This window comes from Calonectris borealis, chromosome 3 (assembly GCF_964195595.1).
Source record: "Calonectris borealis chromosome 3, bCalBor7.hap1.2, whole genome shotgun sequence".
In the NCBI taxonomy this organism is placed as follows: Eukaryota; Metazoa; Chordata; class Aves; order Procellariiformes; family Procellariidae; genus Calonectris; species Calonectris borealis.
The window spans coordinates 114,811,985-114,832,894 of record NC_134314.1 but is presented as its reverse complement, the minus strand read 5'-3'; the positions used below and the strand labels follow the sequence as shown (position 1 = coordinate 114,832,894).

At 47.7% G+C, this 20,910-nt stretch overlaps 1 protein-coding gene across 2 annotated transcripts in view; it reads right to left on the bottom strand.

The window, feature by feature from the left end:
* Nucleotides 1-694: 694 nt before the first annotated feature.
* TTBK1 (tau tubulin kinase 1) overlaps nt 695-20,910 on the bottom strand; it is a 114,605-nt gene continuing 94,389 nt past the window's right edge. For both annotated transcript variants that reach the window (XM_075147399.1, XM_075147400.1), the window contains 3 exons: nt 9,846-11,440; nt 8,251-8,707; nt 695-973 (listed from right to left, as the gene is read on the bottom strand). In XM_075147399.1, coding sequence (XP_075003500.1) covers nt 8,281-8,707; nt 9,846-11,440 — 2,022 coding nt within the window. In that variant the 3' untranslated portion in view covers nt 695-973; nt 8,251-8,280. The remainder of the gene's footprint in view (nt 974-8,250; nt 8,708-9,845; nt 11,441-20,910) is intronic.

Here is a 20,910-nt window from a genome sequence, read left to right as displayed (position 1 = left end):
CCTGGAGAAGAGAAGGCTTCGGGGAGACCTTATTGGGGCCTATTGGTACTTAAAGGGGGCTTATAAGAAAGATGGTGGCAAACTTTTTAGCAGGGTCTGTTGCGACAGGACAAGGGGTAATGGTTTTAAACTAAAAGAAGGTAAATTGAGACTAGATATAAGGAAGAAATTTTGTACAAGGAGGGTGGTGAAACACTGGAACAGGTTGCCCATCCCTGGAAACATTCAAGGTCAGGTTGGACGGGGCTCTGAGCAATCTGATCTAGTTGAAGATGTCCCTGCCTACGGCAGGGAGGTTGGACTAGATGACCTTTAAAGTTCCCTTCCAACCCAAACTATTCTATGATTCTATGATTCTATACAAGCACAAGGCAGGAGCTGCATCACTGATGCTCACATTGAAACAAGGGAATGCCCCTAGTCCTTGCCAGCGTGTGTTTTGGGATTGGTCACAGCCAACTGAGTTGTCATGATGTGGGAAAAAATAATGTACCTTGTGGGGAGATTTTATGGCACCTGGGGCACAGCTCTGCAGGAGGTTTCAGAGAAGGAATGGGGGCCACAGCTGCCACACAGCTGGAATGAAACCCAAGCACAATTGTAGCCAAGGTCCCTTGCCAGCAATTCAGGTGGTATTTCTGCTTCACATGTGGCAACACCAATAAACGGGAGAAGACACCAATGAAAAGGTAGACGGGCTTTTAATGGCATGATCAAGAATCCCCTTTTAATAACAAATCTAATGACAGCTGTGTCTGATATGAACAAGAAATGGCATCATCATTTATTTTTTTTTAAGACGTGATCTGAAGTTATGACAAATGCCAGGTGGATCTGTACACAGACGGGGTCTCTGTGATGCATGCCAGATTTTATGGCCAAGAAATTTGCCATGCAGTTGAACCGGATTGTGGTTCCTCGGTCGGAGTCGTACATTCTGTTTGCAGTGTGTAAACATTCTCCAGCTGTTTTCCTAAAGAATGCAAAGAAGATATGTAGAGAGATTTAGCCTTGGGACCCAGTCGCATTTCCAGGCAGGCAGTACCAAGGAGCAGAAGTCCTGTCTCCAGGCCAAAAGACTTCGTTAGACTGTGCCAGAGGCGAAGGAAAACCACCTCGGTGCGCCAGATACAATGTCTGAGTGTAGAGTCACATGCTATCGTGTTAAAAGGAGATATACAAAATTATCTGTGTTTCCAGCTCCAATTCCTGTCCCAGGTCCCATAGCACAGCAGTGTCGCTGACACTGGTTTTCACACACACCGGACTCCTCACCTAAACCCCCACGTCCTGCAGAGCTCATCACACCATCTGCAGGCGATGGTCCAAGAGCCTCTGCCTTGCACCCCAGCAGCCATTTACCCAAGTGCTGAGTAAATGTCAGCCCCTGCCTCCTCCAGCGACCCTGTGTCAGACCTCCTTGCACTCAGGGCAGAGGCAATAGGAGGCAAGCCAGAGGCAGAGCAGCTACTGGCAAGCCCCATGCTGATACCAGCCCAGCAGTACCCTCGCCAAAGCAGAGATCTCACCCCTGCAGCCCCCTCTGGTTTAGGAGCTAAGAGCAGGAGGAGTTCTCACCTTGGTCCCTACCAAGAACCCATCTCTGGATTTGCTCTGGTAGCTCCCTTCCTCCTTTTAGAACAGAGGGCATCAATGCATACTTCAAACCTGCTTTCCATACATTTGCAGCTCCAGAAATAAAAGGGATAATGTTCCTCTTTATAATCCGGAGCATTAGCTGCCATGGTGCAAGGCCTGCTGCATAGGTTGGCAGCCAAATCTGCCTCAAGCTTTGCAGAAATCCAGGAGGGCTTCAAGCCCCCAGCCAGAGAGGGACTGATCTGCAGGGAGTACACAGTGACTTTGAAGACAAGATTTGTAGAGAAGGTATATTAGGAATGAGGGGACAGGAGAGTTATGGCGTACAAATCACTGTCATTTCATGGGATCCTGACTGTGCTCAGGATCATGGCTCACCAAAGCCTGCAACCAGGGCTATTCCCTGGCCTCACAAAGATACAAACCCCAACACTCATAGAGATGCTATCAACCTGTCTTAATGTCAACTGGCTCTGCTGTTATTATCAGCATGGTCCCAGCCCCTTGGAGCACAGCAACCGGCTGAGGAAGAGCAGAACAACCATTCAGGGTTCTGCAGAGGACCTCAGGAGCCCACAGGCACCCACCCAGTATCAGTGTACAGGCATGCACCACAAGACGAAAGGGCCTGAACAGGAGCCCAAGCTCTCTCCCTCGTGTGCAGATGTCAGAGTAGCTGGCAAACAGATGGAATCAAAGGTGGTTGCAAACTCCCAAGTGGTCCCCATGTGCTTTGTGAAACCAGCCTAGCACCCCTGGAGCACAGGCACATTTCAGTTAAGCCAGAAGAAACTCATTTGAAACCAAACTCATGTCCACAATGGGACTTTTACTGTGTTCACAAGGTTCATTTAATGGCAGTTGATTGATGTGTGGGGCAAGGCCTTAGGTGGGCATCGGTGTCTGTGCACATGGAATAGTGGTGGGATCATGCCATGGGTCAGTAAACTATACAGAGAAGAAAGAAGTGTGCTAAGGGACCATCGAGCTGCTACTGGAGCTGGTCAGGCTATCAATAGATACTTAGCCATCTTCTTACAGAGGATCTACTCTGAGAAAATACCTCTCTGTTGGAAAGGAGAAACATCAAAGATTTTCTTGCCCCAACAAAACTTGCTTTGGATTGAAGCGTTTCACTAGCGAACAAACCATGCTTGTGTTAGTCAAGGGCAGCCACGTGAGCAGGGACTCTCCAGACCCCGACCCATGCCACACAAAGATGTGTGGCAGTCCACCAGTTATTACAACTCTGATGGCAAGCATGACGGCTGCCAACCATCCAAGCTGGGGTATTTTGCCCCTGGTTCATGCTTGGGCGAGTTGGAGCCTCACAGCTCACATGCGCTTTGTTAGAGTGGTACCCTGTTCCTCCATCCACATCCACCGCACGCCTCAGTCAGTCCTGCACACATCAGAAGTCACATAGCATCGGGGCACTTCTTTGAATGTAACAGGATCCTTTGCAACCTTTAGCCACTATATATAATGGGCACTACTTATATTATATTGTTATAATAATATATATATTATAATATTCTTTAGTTAGAAAGGGCAAGCAAAGTCTCCTGCCTCTCACAGACTCCAAGCACAACTGACTCAGAGAGGTCTGCTACGGAAACACCTTTTGCATTAAGACAAGCAGAAGTGTTTGTGCTGCCAACCAGACGAATCAGTTAAGCAGCTCCATCCATGTGTTCAGCCCCTCCATGGCATTAGTCTGACTGGTGCCATCGGTCCTTTTGCTTCCTCTGCTCATATAACCTGTCGTCACACTGGCTTAGCACCGAGTCTTTCACATTCGCCACTTGGCACATCCCCCCGTATCCTTATTTCTTTGCAAACATCTCCTCGCCAGAGAGCAGCCATTGACTCATTTTTACCAGCCAGCGTGCCATCTTCTCAGCTGGCAGATAATAAAGCAGGCGGGACCTTTGCAGACCCCGCAAAGCGAAGACTCTCAGCAGAGCGTTTGCTTTATCTCATGATACCAGGCAGTCCCAAAGACACTTATGCTCCCAACACACACAGGACCCCACAATGCTCCCCTGAACAAGTCCTATCCGTTCCTACCATCCATGCACATGCACACACAGACACAGGCGTGGTTGCAGCCTGTCCCAGGAGTCCTCTTAAAACACACATGGGCACAACCATTTGCAGCTGGCCAGGACTGACCCTGCAGCAAAGACACTGACGGGGAACCACATAGTGTCAGGCTGTTCCCAGAAATTCCTGCAAACATGGGAAAGTGCTGGGAAGCCTGCGTCTCCTCCCCTGGCCCCAAACAGTTTTCTTTATTCTTCCTAGCCTTTTCCTCTGCTCTGGTCAGCTCAATCTTCTCTTTGATCTTCTCTTCTTTGCAAGTGAAGCAAGGACACAGCCACACACCAACAGCAGTGTTTGAGCAGCCCTGTGTTTCCTTGCGGCTTGACAGAGCTTGCACACCATGTTTCATGGCAGAGAACAGCAGGGTCTTGCTTCTCCTCCCTTTTCGGGATGTGACAGCCCATCATGTCCTGCGATGCCAGACTGGATCGTCTGGCATCCCTCAACCACCTAACTTCTCCCTTACATCACAGACCTCATCCCCTCCTGCCCCCAAACGTGATCTCCTGTGTTTAATCCAACAATGGCAGGTGCCCTTCTAGCCCCCCTGCAGGGTAGAGGAAGAAGAGAGGATGAGACGACCCAGAGGAGTTGTTGACCCTTTTGCAGGGCTGATTTTACAGTAACACTAGCAGAGAGCATCACTGCTGGTCCATCTGGCTGTCAGAAAATCCCTCAAGAGAGACACACAAGAGGAATGGGAACTTCTGCAACCAGGGTGTGCTGAGCACCCCAGTGACAGGAGTACCCTGGGGTCACACTCACCACTAAGCAATTGAAGCTTGAAAATCAGAGCCAGGGAGGAGATCCAGAGCAGCACCCGCATGGCAGGGGCTTTGCTGAGTCCCTCTGCTGACACCTGAAAGAGGGATCAAGACATCACCTCCTGCAGCACACGGGCTGCTAACAGGGGGCTTACGAGCATGCCTGGGCCAGGCAGCGCCCAGTGACCGGCTCTGCCAGCAAAATGTGGCTCTGAGGACCATCTCTTGTTAGCAAATTCTTGATATTCCCTTGACTGGAAGAGCCCAGCACTGAAGCACCTGTAAAAATAACTTCAGTGAAGGCAAGAAAGAGGCAATGTGACATCCAGCCAAGATCACAGCATCACTTGCCACTGGGAAGGGGAGCAGGTCCAGAGACCCAAATCTGTGGGATACAAGGGGACAGTCAGGCCTTGCAGGAATGACCCTTAGAAACCTTTCAGTAACAGCGCCTGGCAGCTCCTGCGCAGGGTGTCTGGGGAGGAAGCATTGCTGCAGTCAGCCAACTTTCATTGCCATCGCACCTGATGGCGCAGCCCACTCCCATCCAAAAAAACCCGGGGAGCACCATGCTGTTGATGCGCTCTCCTGCTCCCCTCCGTGCCAGGGACAGCTGGGAAGCAGGGCTGTGCTGGGGCAGGGAGGCTGGTAGCACAACCATAAGGAGAGACAACTCATGCCAGTCCCAGATCTCTGTGGACCCAGCTGCACCCTCAGCCCAGTCCTGTCAAACAACACTGGAACAGCTCCTATTTTCTGTGCTGGAAATCTTTCACTGGCTTTCTGAAACCTGCGGGACCTGTCTGGTGGCTCTCCAACATGTGACAGCTTTGGTATGTGTCCGGCAGGACCAGGAATCTACTGCACCACAAAGAGAGATGATACCTTGGTGTCACCAGCATCCTGCCTGCTACTTGTGGTTGCATCATGGTAGGAAGACCTCTTAGGAGACACCTAGGTTTCTCAGAAAACCTTTTAATAAGAAAAAGTCCCCACATTCCTGTAAAAGATTTCACTGGACAATCACTTCACAACTAAAAGCCTGCCTGATTTCTTTATCTGCCATTCTTGGCTACTCCGTCTTCCCTGCTTTCATGTGCCAGATGGAAGATCTCTGCCCTGGAGCTTCCTTCCTGACATGGGTATAGCTGGGCCACGGAAGACTCTCCTTTAAACTTTCTCTTGAACAAATACATTGATTGTGCTTTATTGGCCTCCCATGATAAGGCAGGTTTGCTAACCCTGTTAATACTCCTGTAGCCCTCTTTCCAAGCTCTTTCAATGTCATTTTTGGCATATGCATCTAAGACGTGGATGGAGCATCTGGTAAAGGCTTCACGACAAAGTCTTACCATCTGAGCACTCTAAAATGAATAGTCCCCCAACAAATTAATAGGATTGCCATTATGGTTTATATTTCTGGAAAGAATCTGTGTTTAGGTTTATTCTGTTTTCTAGTTTCTAAACATGCAGGGCATATTTAGGTTCTAGTTTGACCCACACTTCAAACTCACATGAAGTTATAGTGCCACCAGAAGAAGTGGTTACACTCTCTGTCCTCTCCTTCCCCCACTTCTGTTGTGTGACCAAATGCTGAACCAAACTGATGAACTGAACCAGATGAAAACCAAACCAGCAAACCAGACCACTTGGTGTCATGCTGGATCAGCATTTCCAGCCACTTCACCAAATAGCTGCCCCAGTGTAAGGGGGTGGGACGGTGCAACGAAGCAGCTGGAACTTGGAGGGACCACTGCTTTTGGTGGCAACATCAGCTCAGTCCATCAAATCACAACCTGACCTTGCAGTTCGCAATGCTTCTCTGCAAAGATGAGGGCATGTTTTTAGACTAGAAGCTGTGCTTCTTACTCTACCAGGGTGAACAATGTCAATGGAAAACAGCAAACACTTTGAGCTAGATGAAATAAATTCTTAGCATTGGCAACACTGAGACTGTCATGTAAAGAGGTAATTCCTGTCACCTATTTCTAGAGATTTCCCTGTTCAGATGTCCAAGCAGTACCCTGTTCTCCCAGCCACCCCATCACAGCTCTGATGCTCCTTTCCAGAAGAGTTCCTGTTGATGTGAACAACTTCAGGATTCCTCGGACTTGATGGCCATCTGTGTGACTGTTTGTATCTATGTTCAAATGAATCAAGGTTATTACTGTCCAGATTCCTGTATCAAGCTTTGTTGACTGCAAATAGTAAATATTTGCAGCTAGTTGCAGCTGTGGGAATGGGTGTACAGAGCAGCTGTATTTTTGTTCTGCCTCATGCAAAGACTCTTTTAGGCATGACAATGGTGTGAAGCCCGAAATATTTGGGTCTGGAGTGCTTCCCCCTGTGAGATGCAGGGAAAATTTTGTGACTACTTCAAGATCTCATCAAGCTCAGACAGGTATCAGTCCTCCTGGCTTTCATTTTCAAACCTTCCTAATTAGTCTGGTAAAAAGTTGGTTAATTTAGTTCTAGCTGAGTGCTAAGCTTCTGCTCTGATAATATTACTTTAAGAGCACAACCCTTGCTTTTACATTCACATAGTTAGTTCTCAAGCAACGTGTGGAAGAGCTGAGCCCCGAGAAAGAGAAAGACATAAACCCGATCTCTGCAACTCAACCCACTGTACTCTTGGATAGAAACGCACAAGGTACCCACTGCGTGCCAGCAAACCTCTCCTCGCAAAGCAGCAGCTTTTGAGTATACTACAGGATAATAATTTCACACCCTGCCGTGTAGGGGAACTTTCAACCACAGTGCCAAAATTCACAAACACCAAGAGCGTGACAATAAAGCACAAGGAATTTAGGTGCAAGGGGCACCCAAGCTAAAGGCATTCAGTGACTATTCACATCTTCAGGATGGAGCTGTGTTTGGTGGACTACGGGTCTGTGGCACCAAACACACTCAGGTCAAGAGGAACCACCCATGTTGGGAGATGTGGTCTCCATGGATCACAGTTTGGTATTTGAGACAGAAGCAGCTGCAGTGTGCTCCCTTCTACATCAATTAGCAAGTGCTCTTGATTGCCCAGCAAGCTGCCAATACATCCCTACTTCCATCTAAATACCCACCACACAAGCATCTGCTGAGACAGCAGCAGTGTTGCTGAGCAGCAATGCCGGACGGCCTCCTCTGTGGGACATACTGGAGCAGGTAGGAGCATCCAGCAAGACCTGCCTGTCTCCCATTCCCACCTGCAGAGGCATCTCTGGAAAGGAGAGAAGAGCCCCCTCCACCCTGCCCCTGCTCTTATCTCAGCACACAAGGACGCATCCATCCCTCTTGACTAAGCTGGTGACAATCCCTTGCTAACACAGGTGGCGGGAGGTGAGCCAACACTCAGGTAGATGGTGGCAGCCAAGGCTGGCGTTTTCCCAGCAAGGAGAGAGGGAGCTGCCGGCAGGACAGGAGCCTTCCTCTCCAGCAGGCCTTGCTCTCGTCACCTCTGCTCCTCTTTCCAAAGCCAGCGTCGGTGTTGGCGACTGGTATTGCTAAGAGAGAGAGGGGAATGCCTGGGGAGGGAGGAGGGTCAGGCACTAGGCAGGCTGCCTGGGTCGCTGCTTGGTGCTGTGCGTTAGCAAGCATGAGCTGCGGGCTGGATGTCTCCCTTGAAGAAGGCTCCGTGGCTCAGAGGCTCTCAGGCCCGTGGGAGCTGATTGCGACGGTGTGGGGTGAAAGTGAGTGAAGCATTGAAGTACAGCTACTGCTATACACTCGTGGGTCCAGCATGGAAGGCTGTGCTGCAGCATCTCAAGTGTATACTATATGCAGAAGTTACCCAGTCTGTTGGGCTGGCAGAAGAAGATCATTATCTGGCAGCTGCCTTACTTTCCAGGGACACCTGCTTTCCTTTGGTTGCTGGACTCTGAGTCTGGGTTTTTCCTCTTTGTCGTTTTTTGGCCACACCAGGAGAGGTCAGGGAATCTCCTGTTGGCCCCAGGGCCTGAGCTGGGGGCTGAGGTCGGGGGGAAGAAGGAACTCGCTGAAGAGCAGTCCCTGGCTTATGCTGTCGGCAGGGTGAAGGACTTTCCCTCCGAGGCGGCAGCTGGCCTCTGGGGGAAGCATTGGGGTTTCTTGAAGGAAGGACAGGGCTCCGAGGGGATGCACAGCTGGACCTCCGTGAGCTGCTCCGTGGAGGCAGAGAAGTGGAGCTTGGCGAAGGAGGAAGCCGACTTTGTATCTGCGTTGTTCGGCACTCATTTGGGACACTTCCAGCTGGTCTCTGTGCCTGAAGCCTGCAGGGGAAGAGAAGAGGGAGGATAAAGAGGAATTTCTGCAAGGGGCTCCGGGCTCCTGGCAGGTTTGATGAATGTTGCTGGCCAGTTATAAGGAGTCTCCAGCACCAGGATGGCAGGAGCTATGCTGTGAACAAGATGGGGCACTGGTTTGAACACCATCCTGTAACTCTCGATGCTGTTAACTAGTAAGTGTTTACCCTGATCCTCCAGCACCCTCTGGGACAACGCGCAGGCATGGTTTGGCCGATAGCACATATCTGGGTCTCTTCTTAACATGCAGCATGGATGCACCAACCTCTTTCAAGGCAGGAGATACAATCTGGGAACGTGGGCATGAGCTGGATTGCACCAGTTGGCCTCTGACGGTAACTGTGCTGGAAGATAAACCAACCCACAGGGATCCCCCTTTTTCACCCCACGTCTCTGAAAGAGCAGAATTTGCTGGACCTGTGGCAGAGCCACAGCAGCAGCTCTGCTCCTGGGCTGGACTTCCAGCCCCAAGGCCAGGCAGAAAAGCCAATCCCTGATGTATTCAGAAGGTCCACCTCCACTTACATCTCTGTGCTTATTTGATAGAGAGCCAGGTACCTCCAAAAAAAATCAAGGTACAGGGATGTGTAGGGAATTCAGACCATGTGGAGATGGCCCATGCTGTTCCAGGTCACTGCCAAAGCCCATGCATGTGCACCTCCCTCTCTCCAGCTCTTCGCATGCTGGCCATCTTCTGAGGCAATCACAACTGGCAACCTTGCAGCCCTTGCAGCTCTAATCACAATAGCCAGGCCAGGTCTCTCTGCAGAGTCACGGCTGTGCTGAGCAAGTTGCAAAACTGAGAGCTCAACACTGGAGGGATCTGCTATTAGCAGGATCAGACCAAATGAAAGAGCGTGTGGAAGGGAAAAAGGCCTCAAAGCCAGGACAAGTGAAGACGGACTTGGCCCTTTGGCCAGACTGAGCCAAAGAAGACAGAGAGGTCAGAATTTCACACACTGGTGAGCTGAAATGACTGTAGGAAACAGGGATGGACCACGCATTCAAGCCAAGTGAAGAGTAAAGCAGTGGGAGGTGAGCAAAGCCCTGGCTGCGCCTCCTTAACAAGTCCCACATTTTGCATGGCTCACCGTTTTGGTCTTACCTGTAGGCAACAGCCGCATCCTGCGGGGAGCTACATAGCACTGCCATCTCGACGGCCATGGAGCTCTCAGACTTCGCTGCCTCTAGTGGTGTTTTCACTGGCGTGATGGGCCGAGGAATTCTGCTCTTTGTGCTTATGGGTCTCTCTTCTTTTCCCAGGAGGGCAGCTTTCTCCTTCCCTGCCTTCCTTGGGATGGAGTCATCAGAGTCGTGGGTGTCTTCCTCAGAACCGGTGGCCGACAGGGTTTCCGAGGCCCGCCGCCTCTCATCACTGGAGGACGCTGAGGAGGAGGCCCCTGAGGCCAGCCGAAGGAGGCGGTTTTGCCTCTTCTCCATCACTAGGCGAGCCAAGTCAGGTTGCTTTGCCCTCTTATAAAGCCTCTCTTTGGCCGAGAGTGAAGTTGAAAGGTCTGAGCCGGTGTCCTCCTCAGAGAACAAAATGGGTATCCGACTTCTATACCTGGAGGCCAGAGGTCTTCTGGGGCCTTGCTGTGGTGTGTCGAGGAGGGTCTCTGCTCGCTTAAGGTGTTCTGCCACCGATGCTGACTTCTTAAGGTCAGGCTCCCTTGTAACCGTCTTGCCAGGCTCTTCCAAATCCAGCGAGAGTGCCACTTTGTTGGAGAGCTCCGGCTTGTCCTCGGGAGGCTTCGCTATGCCATTGGGAAGGGCCAGCTGCTCCCCCACTGTCTCTGAGGTGATTTCCATGTGATTAGCCGAAAGTGCGCAGCTCTCCGTCTCTGCCCCTTCTAGCCCCGAATGTATGCTTCCATTCTCTACCAGCACCAGGTTGTCCTCCAGCTCCTCTTCGATAATGACCTCCTCAAACTGGCCCGGAGGGCAGTATTCCTCATGCCTCATGAGCTGGCCACTGGAAGACATGACATTTAAGTGGGTCTTTTCAGCAATATGAACAAATGTGCGCTCAACTTTGGTAAAGGGGGAGGAAGCTGTAGCCACTGCCACGGGAGGCTTTGGTTCAGATTTAAGGACTGAGGACAGAGTCCCTGGCTCGGATACATCCAGTTGACTACCCATAGGCTGTGGCCGCTCGCTCTGAGGTGTCAGTGCAGCAAGAGTGCCCAGATCAACTTCTGGAGCCAAGTCTGTGGTCACTGGAGACTTTTTCAGATCACCTGGTGAAAACAGCACTAGTGTTTTTGAGCCTTCCTCCAGCTCCAGGTCCCCATCAGCAGTGGATGCTCGACCCTTGGATCCCTTCTGGTCATCAGCCAGGAGCGTGGATGGTGCACACTCCTGGCTGCGCTCTGTGCTTTTTTGACTCAGGTCGCTGCTGGAACCACTGTGCATGTCAATCTCATCCCCCTCCTCCTCTGCCTCGTCCTCCTCATCTTCCTCCTCCTCATCTTCTTCCTCATCTTCTTCCTCCTCCTCTTTTCCATTCATTTCCAGATAAGGTTCCAGAGGCTTGCAAGGAGCAGTCAAGACAACATTTGAGAAATCAACTTTCTTTATCCGCTGGGATACCTTAGGCTTTTCCCAGTAGTCTGACACATCTTTTCTGAAGTCTTGATAAGGCAAACTTAAAGGCACCGCCTTGGGCAGACCATTAATTTCAAATGACTTCAGCATATATGCCTGCAAGAAGACAGATGTGACAAAAGAAAAGGGTTAGTATTCAGACTAGCATTGACACAGAAGATATCAGGATCAACAGCAGTGGGAATTATCAGTAGAAAGCATCTAGTCCATCATGCTTCCAGAATACATGCCTGAGCAGTGATCACTCAATCATTCGATTTGTACAAACCTTAGAAGAGGGATTCACAGATACTTATCAATGAAGGCAAAAAAATGTGCCAAAGGAGTTCCTTTGTTAGCAGTCTTTAACCTGGACCTAAAAGAGCTGTTTGCAAGCAATTCCTCAGGACTTTTTCATGCTTCCTAATCTTCTTCAGTGTTTATATATTTATTTCAGTATTTATATATTTACAAATTCACTCCTTTCTTACTGGAACCATTCAGCAACTCTCTTTTATGCCCAGGCCACTGGGCTAGATAACTTTCCTGATCACTTTCCAGTACCATCCACCATTGTCTCTGGGGCAATAACCCTTGTAGCGCTCCTGTGTTCCCCTGCTGGGCTATTCGTCCCTCCCTTCTGCTCCCACGTCCCTCCAGCAACTCCTAATTCTGCTTTCACTAAAATGGTCAGCAACTGACATATAAAGTATCATTATTAGACTCTGGGATGTCCAACCATTAAAAGCAATGGCAGGACAGGACAGCTGGTGGAGGCAGTGTTTCTCGAGCAGCAGCCTATGGCAGAGAGACTGCCCGTAAGGCACCAGGAGTAGGCTGTGAAATGATTGCAAATAATACTAACAGAAAAGCAGCAGCTCACACACACATGCACACACTCGACCAAACAAGCGAAAAAGGGCAAAATAAATAGAATGCCCATCAAAGTTTGGCCTCATTAACAATTGGTTGTAAATGAAAACCATAGCAGCTCCACTCCGCAAAATCGATTTTAAAAAAACCATTTAGGTCACCCTTCTATTAAGAGGGCTGGAAAACGAAAGCCTTTACATAAACTCAACCAGTCAATAATGCATCACATGTTACCCTTGAAAAGTCCCAATCACGAACAGAAGGGCGCCAAGCATCCGCGTTTTCAAGCGGCATTTGACAGCGTCAGAGGATATTTAGGCTATACGACTAAACACCCATTTAACTATGTGGGCTACAGAGCTGCCAACAGCTAGTACATTCACCTGGCTGTGGGAACAGATCTTTTTGTCTCGGGGGGGGAGGGGCAGAAAAAGCTCTCAATAGTTTTTCAGTCCAATGACATAATTTCAAATTGTGCTGAAAATCTGCATGTTATTCTGTGCAGAGCAACTGCCCTATTAGTATGCCTGAAAAATGTAATATCTTTATGCTCATGTATAACAGGGACATTTCAAATAGATTGGTGGGCAGCATCAAGCTGTTATGCATAGTGATAAGTTGTTATCCATTTAATATTTCTTTTTATATCTTACAAATTATAACACAGGCTGGTTTTGGCAATGACTCTGGAGTCCAGAGCTGCTTCTCTTCTTTCATTAAACCTGAAGCCTGGCCCTGAAGATGGCCCTGTATTAGCCTGTTTTGGGCTTTCACAGACCCAATCTCTCTTTTATATCAGGATGACAGATGTGGAACTTGGACTGGTAAGAGGGAATTACCACCCTTTGCAAAGGAAATTACCCACTTGGCTTCCTCCCTCAGACATTTCTTGGAAATTAGTCCATTCAGCAGCCTAATATTGGATTCTGCATGTTGGCTGGATTTGGTTTTCCCAAGAAATACACCCGCAGTGGTATCCCTGGAGTCCTGATCAAACAGACACGCTTCCCCAGTGGGACTGGGACCTGATAAAAAAGCCCTGACCAATGCCTTGCCTTGTGCTGAGCCTCCCACTGGAAAGACTACCCCAACCCCAACAACAGTTCACCTGCTGCTCTAGTTCACCCCGTTTTCTAGATGCTGTGGTTGATGGTACAGTTGGAGGATCTCTTTGCATATGTAAACCTTCAAATCTCCTCTCAGCTCTTAGGAGCTTGTGTCATCTCATCTGCTTTCTGGTCAAGAACTGAATCCAGTCCTGCAGTGCACATCCTATATAGGCCAGATATATGGTTTCCGTGCCCTGCAGTCTGTCCCACCAGCAGCCCTGTCTCCAGCAACCCCTCTTTCCTCAACAGCTCTTTCCCTTGCAAGACATCAGAAGTTTTTCTGAGAGGAGATTGCACTATGCAATAAGGTATGACACGGAGCTGGACAGCATGATGTTTCTGTAATAAAAATAACGGTTCTCTCCTTCTTCTGCTCTGGTCCCCCTTTGCTGTCACTGAGTCATTGCTGTAGATACCTTTCTAATCTCCACGTACTTCCACCTCTGGCTGTACAAATTCCTTGAGGTATTTAGCAAATGAACTGCCTTTCTGTCTGTCATTTCATTCTCCCCATGTATTTTCTATTTCCCTGCATGGACACTGCACCCTAAGCACAACAGTGATTTCTTGGCTTCTACCTATCTTTGGGAGACTTGGACTGCTTAACCTGTTACATGCAGTACCCCAAAATTGCCAGAATGCATTCCTTAAAGCAGCCTGAGACTGTAGTTGTTTTGCCACTATAAATGACCATGGAGAAAATCCAAAGAGCATAAATATGCCAAAAAATACGGAGAGCAGAAGTTACCTACAAACCCAACTAAAAGAAACTTTGTTGAAATGTCTCTTTGGTCAAATATTAATTTAACACATATTTTCTTACCTTCATTACCATTACTATCATCACCTGAAACTGTTAACAAGGAAGACTGTCCTACAGCATCAAAGTCTGACACTGTCTTCACTGTTGGCTTAATGTGATCAGTAGCTAGCTGCAAGCGGACACCCTGCTGAACAAGGTGTTCCCAGTTTGAACCCCTCACCAGAGAAGCTTTTGTCCTCTCTTGACAGTCATCATGTGTCTTTTGTACTACAGCACACTCAGCTGCTCTAGGACTATTCCCCAAAGGCTGGAGGAGAACTTTTCTGCTCTGCTGTACCAATGGGGAGGAACTGTGGGAAGATGCTGGAAGATCAGGAGTGGAGAGGCTTAGCCTGTATCTTAAAATTGTGGAATAACGAAGCTGTAAGGAATCTCTGGAGGTCTCTGCTCCAACCACCCCTCAAAGCAGGATCAACTTAGAGCTAGCTGCTCCAGGCTCTGTCCAGCTGAGTTCTGAGTATCTCCAAGGATGGAGATCCCACAACCTCTTTAGGACCATGTCCTAGTGTTTGAGGCTCTTCATGGTGAAAAAGTTTTTCTTTACATCTAATTCCTGTATCTAATTTTCCTTTCATGCAACTTGTGTCCATCACATCTCATCCTTTCACTGTGCACCTCTGAGAAGAGGTGCATCATCCTTTCATCAGGTAGTTCAAGGAAGAAGTGAGATCCCACCCCAATCCTTCTCTTTTTAAGGTGGAACAAACCCAGCTCTCTCAGCCTCTCCTTACGTCATACGTTTGTAGTTCCTAATCATCTTGGCGGCCCTCTGCTAGGCTCACTCCACTATGAGCAGGAACTATGCCGTGAGCTGAGGCAGCCACCCCATTTTAAAAAGCTACCAAGACTGTGAGTGAGCAGAACTACACTGGGGCTGGCTGAATCTGAGTTTATCTCCAGCAAACTCTGATCTCTGCCTATGTTCCTCACTTTCTCAGAAGACACATTGCCTGTCCTTGGACAGTGAACCGTTTTTTCCCACCTGCTTGGGCTCAGATCTTCAGTCCTCACTCTCTTTTGACTTGTCAGTCAATTGTCCAGGAATGTGTATGGCAGTATATGTGTCTGAGTGTGTGTTCCCCACAAAGTCTGCGCATTTCACCTCTTTAACATTCTGACTCTCCATAAAACTTGACTGCATTTAAATTCAATTTGGCTAGTAACTACTTTGGGTAACAATATGTATTTGGAAGGCAATAAATATCCCTGCTTTCCACAGAGGCCAGAGTTGTTAGAATATAGAAAGGAAGGAGAGTCAGGAGAGAAAAAGATCTACCTGCTCATATTTGGCAGAGGCAGAAACCAACCCCTTCAAGTCCATCTCTGCCCCTGTGCTCATGAACAGCTAAGCGGAGTCTGGGGGTTTGTCTTTACTGTAAACTGGTGGGGTTTCAAATTAGCAGGATCATTGGCACTGGGACATCCTCAGAGGAGACTTACATCACCCAATATGGGCAGCAGTAGAGTTCCTACATCCCAGTGATGCTGCAAATACTGCAAAAATCAGCAAAGATGCAGTCTCCACTTTGCTACAGCAAGTTTACAACCATGCATTAGAAGTTCCTAGATCCCCTTGTAACCAGGAACATAGCCAGACGTGTTCTTCTCAGACAGCAGCACGGAGCAGACTCACGTTGGTGGGTTCAGGAGCAGTACTGGCATCCAGCTCGTTAACGTGCTCATACATGTCCTGCTCCATGCCAAGTCACGCACAGTCTGCCCAGGTCCCTACAGCAATGAAGAGTAATGACAGTACCTGCTGCGCCTGTATGGCTTTCTGGTGATCTCACCAGAAAAGAGACCCTGTAGAGAAGGCATAGAGAAGAGACCCTGTAGCTTGCCTGTGCCTATGCCTCCGCAGCAGAGCAGTCTATGGCATGGCACAGAGCGGGCCCAGGGTCCACCAGAAAAGCCTGCTCTCCCGAGCAGCTCTACACCAACATGGGGGAAAGGGAACAGTTTCCCGTGTGAGCCTAATCAATTTTCCCTCAGACTGTAGAATTCGGGGTATTTTTTTCTCTCCCATCTCTTGGTTTTAAACATTTTAAATGCAATAATTTGTGGGGAAAACAAAAACAAAAAACCACCAGGTACAGGAAAAAATCACAATATTTGCCTAACATAAAACTGGGAAATGCCACATCTCTATCTACCGTTCTGTTTCAGACCATGCTCTAAACCATGTCTCAGACCATGGTTACCACTATGGCATCACTGCATTGCAGTGTTTGACAGACGTACACCTCTGCCACGTACCAACAGCCTTACAGAGGCAAACCAAAACACACTCTGAGGTGTTAATCATGGAACAGATGGGCTTTGGACCATGCTAGAGGCAGACTCAGAAGAATCCTGACCCTCCATACAATTCCCAAGAGAAAAAAGCGACTCACACACTGTACAACCCTGTAAGTCAGAGACCACAGCCTAACCCTAGCTCTTCCTCCCAGACCGTCACCTGCCTGCACAAACTGCTCTCTGCCTTTGAGGAGCTGGGGTCCTGTGCTTCTCCTGCAAGGAGGGAAGTTTCTATCACCCTTTCCACAGGTACCAGAGCCTTTGCGTGCACCTACTGCCTGCAGCCTCCCTCTCCAGTCCCTTTCAGAAAAACACTGAATTAGTAACTGTGCGCTTCACACTAAAGCAGACGGGGTCTATCGCCATGTTTCCTCTTCCAATCTGATCCAGACAGACCAACAGCAACTGGGGTTGAACCACATGCCGCTCTACAGCAGAGACTGCTTTCAAATAGGAGTCACGATGAAAGGCAAGCATGGTTGGATCCACTGAGCAGCCCAGGCAGGAGTACATTACTTGCAGGACAGCCACAATTGTGCATCCATCTCCCTGAGGTTTTGGGGGGTGGAGGGGCTGGAAGTTTACCAGATGTTCTTAAACACCTTGTCAAATGTCTGATGGGAGACAGCCATCCACCCACCCTATGCACATCGCACTGCCAGCCAGAGGAAGATGCCCAGTGTAAGAAACCAAGAGAAATGTGATAAACTCTTTCTGCTGTGTTCGTAGGTGTTGAATTGTATTAGTTTGAGTTTAGCCATCAAGGCAGAGCTCTAAAAACTTAGATAAGTTGGGGCTAGTTGTAACCTGCTGCAGTGATACGACTGGGTTCGAGTCAGTGAAATTTACTAGCCTAAATTTACATAAATTGAACTCACAGCGTGGTCTTCCCAAAGTACCTGAAACACATCTCCAACAGTCACAGAACTTTGTTTCTATTCCCAGATCTGTCTTAACTGCAAGTTTTCAGTGATCACATTAGTAAATGATGATTAAATTCTCACTGTTCTACCAGAGCTCCTTCATCTCCCTACCCAGTGCTCCCATGTACCCAAGGATGAGGAGGGGACACCCTCCCAGAGCTGGAAAGCAAAGGGAGTAAAAAAACAAAGCAAGAAAGCAAATAAAAAACCCAGCCATCACCAAGGTGCTGCCTTTGATTCTTTAATAAGGTTTTGGTAGTATACAAGCTTTTTTTTTCTTTTTTTTTTTTTTCCGATTGTCTGGATTAACATACATGGATTTAAAAAAGGCACAAAATCCATTGCACAGCTTCTGCTTTGTTTGTTTTTGATGACATTGCCTGTTCATTGTGGTTTCAAGTGTAGGATTTTACAGTACTCTGCAGCATTTACAGCATGGTCTACATACAGGTAATCAATGCATGCTTTTATACAGGAGACAGAATTCAAATTCTCTCTCAGTATTTCTATATACACAATAATACAGTGTTTTTCTTCTGAAAAAAGCTTTAAATCGGTCTTGCATGCTCGGTGTGCCAGAAGAATTAGTGCAAGCATATATTACAGTGTTATTGCAGTACAAAAAGGGGTTGACCTTAGGCTCTAAAGGGATTAGATACAGGAAGAATAAAAAGACTCAAGGAAAACAAGCTTTGGATCCCTTTAGTCAACTACGTCCTTCCAAATGGATCCCTACTCAGTACTGCCTTAAAGCTACAGCAGGCTGCTTCCCCTCCGTCTCCCCGCTGCCCTGCCCCTGAGACAAACTTCCACAGCTTCTTCAAACCTTCTGTCCCTAGCAATCAATGAGGACTTCTGGCAACTTGAGGAAGCCCTTCTGCTGTGCCTCCTCATGCCGGAGACCTGCTTGAAGGGGACTTTCCTGAGATCCACTGCTTCAAGCAAACTCAAGTCCCAGCAGATGAAGTTTCTCAAGCAAACCAGGAAGCACAACAGGTTACCTAACAGCTTTTGTCTCCTCTTAGTAGAAATGACTACAGAAACCCACATTCACCTCCTACTTGAATAGCAGTTGGTTAAATATGATTTGGACTCTCTCCTGCTTAGCAGCAACAGCAGTCTAACAGGTGACACAAGGTAATGCAAAGGAAGGATATGCTGGTCCCTGAGATTCTTCATGGGAGCTGGAAAGTCTGAGAAGCAGAAACCAAGTTCCCAACATGATGTTAATTGTTCCATTGGGAATGGGAAGAGGCCTTAGTCCTGAGAGATGCAGATGGCACACAGACAGCAAGAGCGGTAGTCCGGTCTTCCCTGTAACAGCTTTGATTCGGATACTATCAGGACCTTAGCATATCCTGGAAGTGACATTATCCTCTGCCAACATAGACTAAGCTTGTTTGGGACTGGGAGATCTGGCAGGATTGACAACAGTGAGTGGAAAAAACCTAGAATCTGAGTTTCTGAAGCAGCTCTTTCTTCAAACCAACATCAGATGAGGTAAAAGTAGCAGGGGTCTTACAGCTGCCATGCTTGCTTGCAGGATCTCCACGTTCCAAGAATCAGCACCATAAATGTCAGAGAGATGTTCTTCTTTCCAGCATCTTACCATGAAATGCTCCACAGCCTTTCTCTTCATTTTTTTTTTTACCAAGGTGAATAAGACAGCCCAGTCCTATGCTGGATAAGTGCTCTGCTCCTCCTTATTTGTGCTTTTGTATGTTGTTAGGTTTGTGCCAGTTTTCCTAGCGTCTTGGACGGAAGCAATAGCTCTGTAAAGGTGGTACGCCTGCCACTTAGCTTCCCACCTCTGCACCCACCAGTGTCTCCAGCAAAAGTCAACGCAGAGCTCCCTGTCTGAGCAGACACGGGAACCACCTCATTTTTATCACTCATAAGAGACTCAGGAAATGGCGAGCAAAGTGGAAGGAAATGATAATCCAAAAATTGTTCTACTCCCTAATTGTAAAGGCAACTTAATAGCAGCAAGAAAGAAGAAGAAGGAGATTCTGAAAGCTAAACATCTTCCTTAGTCATAAAAATAACCAGTCAGCAGTGCTGAATAAGAACCTGATCTGGCTTTTTTTTAGGAAGGACCAAGCTGAAGGGGCAAGAGTCCCTCAGAAATCCTCCTTACCTGACTTGTTCAGAGGAAATTTGCCATTACTGTGTTTCACGTTGCCAGATCAATTAATTGCACTCATGATTAAACTGAGAAACTTGTTGGAGTTGTTGGAGGAAGCCCTGGGGATTCTTATGAGGCAAGTGCACTAGATGAGGTAACCAACTTGAAACATTTTGCATATGAAAAAATAAAACCTCCAAACATAAAGCAATTTTCTTTTCAAGCACTAAAAGACATGCAAGTGAATGTAAAATGGGGATTGCGTCCAATCCCCAGGTTACATGGTTAGCAGCTTGTTTAAAATGTACATTCATTGTAACAACATTTTTTCAATGGCAGGTGTAATACAAAGGAGTTGCAATACATCGAATAATACTTAGAAACATTTCCCAGAAATTAATCTTTGCGCTGTCCCATGGAACTGCAGATGCAGGTCTGTGTGTTGTAGCGTCCCAAACACAAAACACATGGTATAAAAATGCAACAAAAAAGAAGGTAGTACTGCAATGATCAGCCTTTACACATTTTATTTAATGTTTTCACATTACCCAAAATAAGTGTTTGCATACTAATAAATTATGTCCCGAGTGGCAGCACCATTCCTATCGCCAGAATACTCTGCCACCAGCTGATGGCGGATGGAGGGATATGTACACTACAAGACACTGAATTAAGAAAACTGGGTTAGGTCAGGTTGGTGAAATCAGATCTGCAACGTGCAAAGGAGGCCAGGTGTGCCATCTAAACCACACACCACGGTGATACTTTCTGTAACTGAGATTTGTTCTTTGCAACAGCCTTTTGAGCACTTGGATGTGTGCAAAAGTGGCCCATTACCGGCACAGAAACACTTCTGTAAGGCATGACCATGCGTGGCCATTCACACTCCACAGGTGAGCCATGAACACATACAAACATACATACAATCAGAAATGGAAGCTCCAGCAAAAAGCATCCCAATACCACCCTGGGGGTAAGAGTGAAATCAGGAAGCACATCTGGCTTACTTTGGTCAGCCTCTCCAGGAACTGTCTCCTCCAGTCATTCTGAGGAGGGCTGGCAACCACAGGGGAAGCAGGTCAAGAAGAAAAGCACCCCATGTTCTCCAGCTGAGAAATATCTGGGGCAATTTATTCACTACAAACACTAAGAGGAGTTTAGGGATTTGCAAATCATCCATGATTTTCAAGACTTCAGACCTTGGCTGGTAGAAAATGCAATTTTATTTTCTTCAGCCAGCCTCTTGAAACCCATCTGTTACTGCCAAGCAGAGCTAGACAAATATACGATAGCTATCTCTGAATAGTTCTTTCCCATTTGTCACCAAAGGAAAAACAGAAAAGGAAAAATAAAAATAAAAGCTTCTCTTTTGAGTAGATTGGGATAAAAGAGCCCTTTCTCATTCAATGTGAAAGTCACAAAATGGTCTCAGCTCC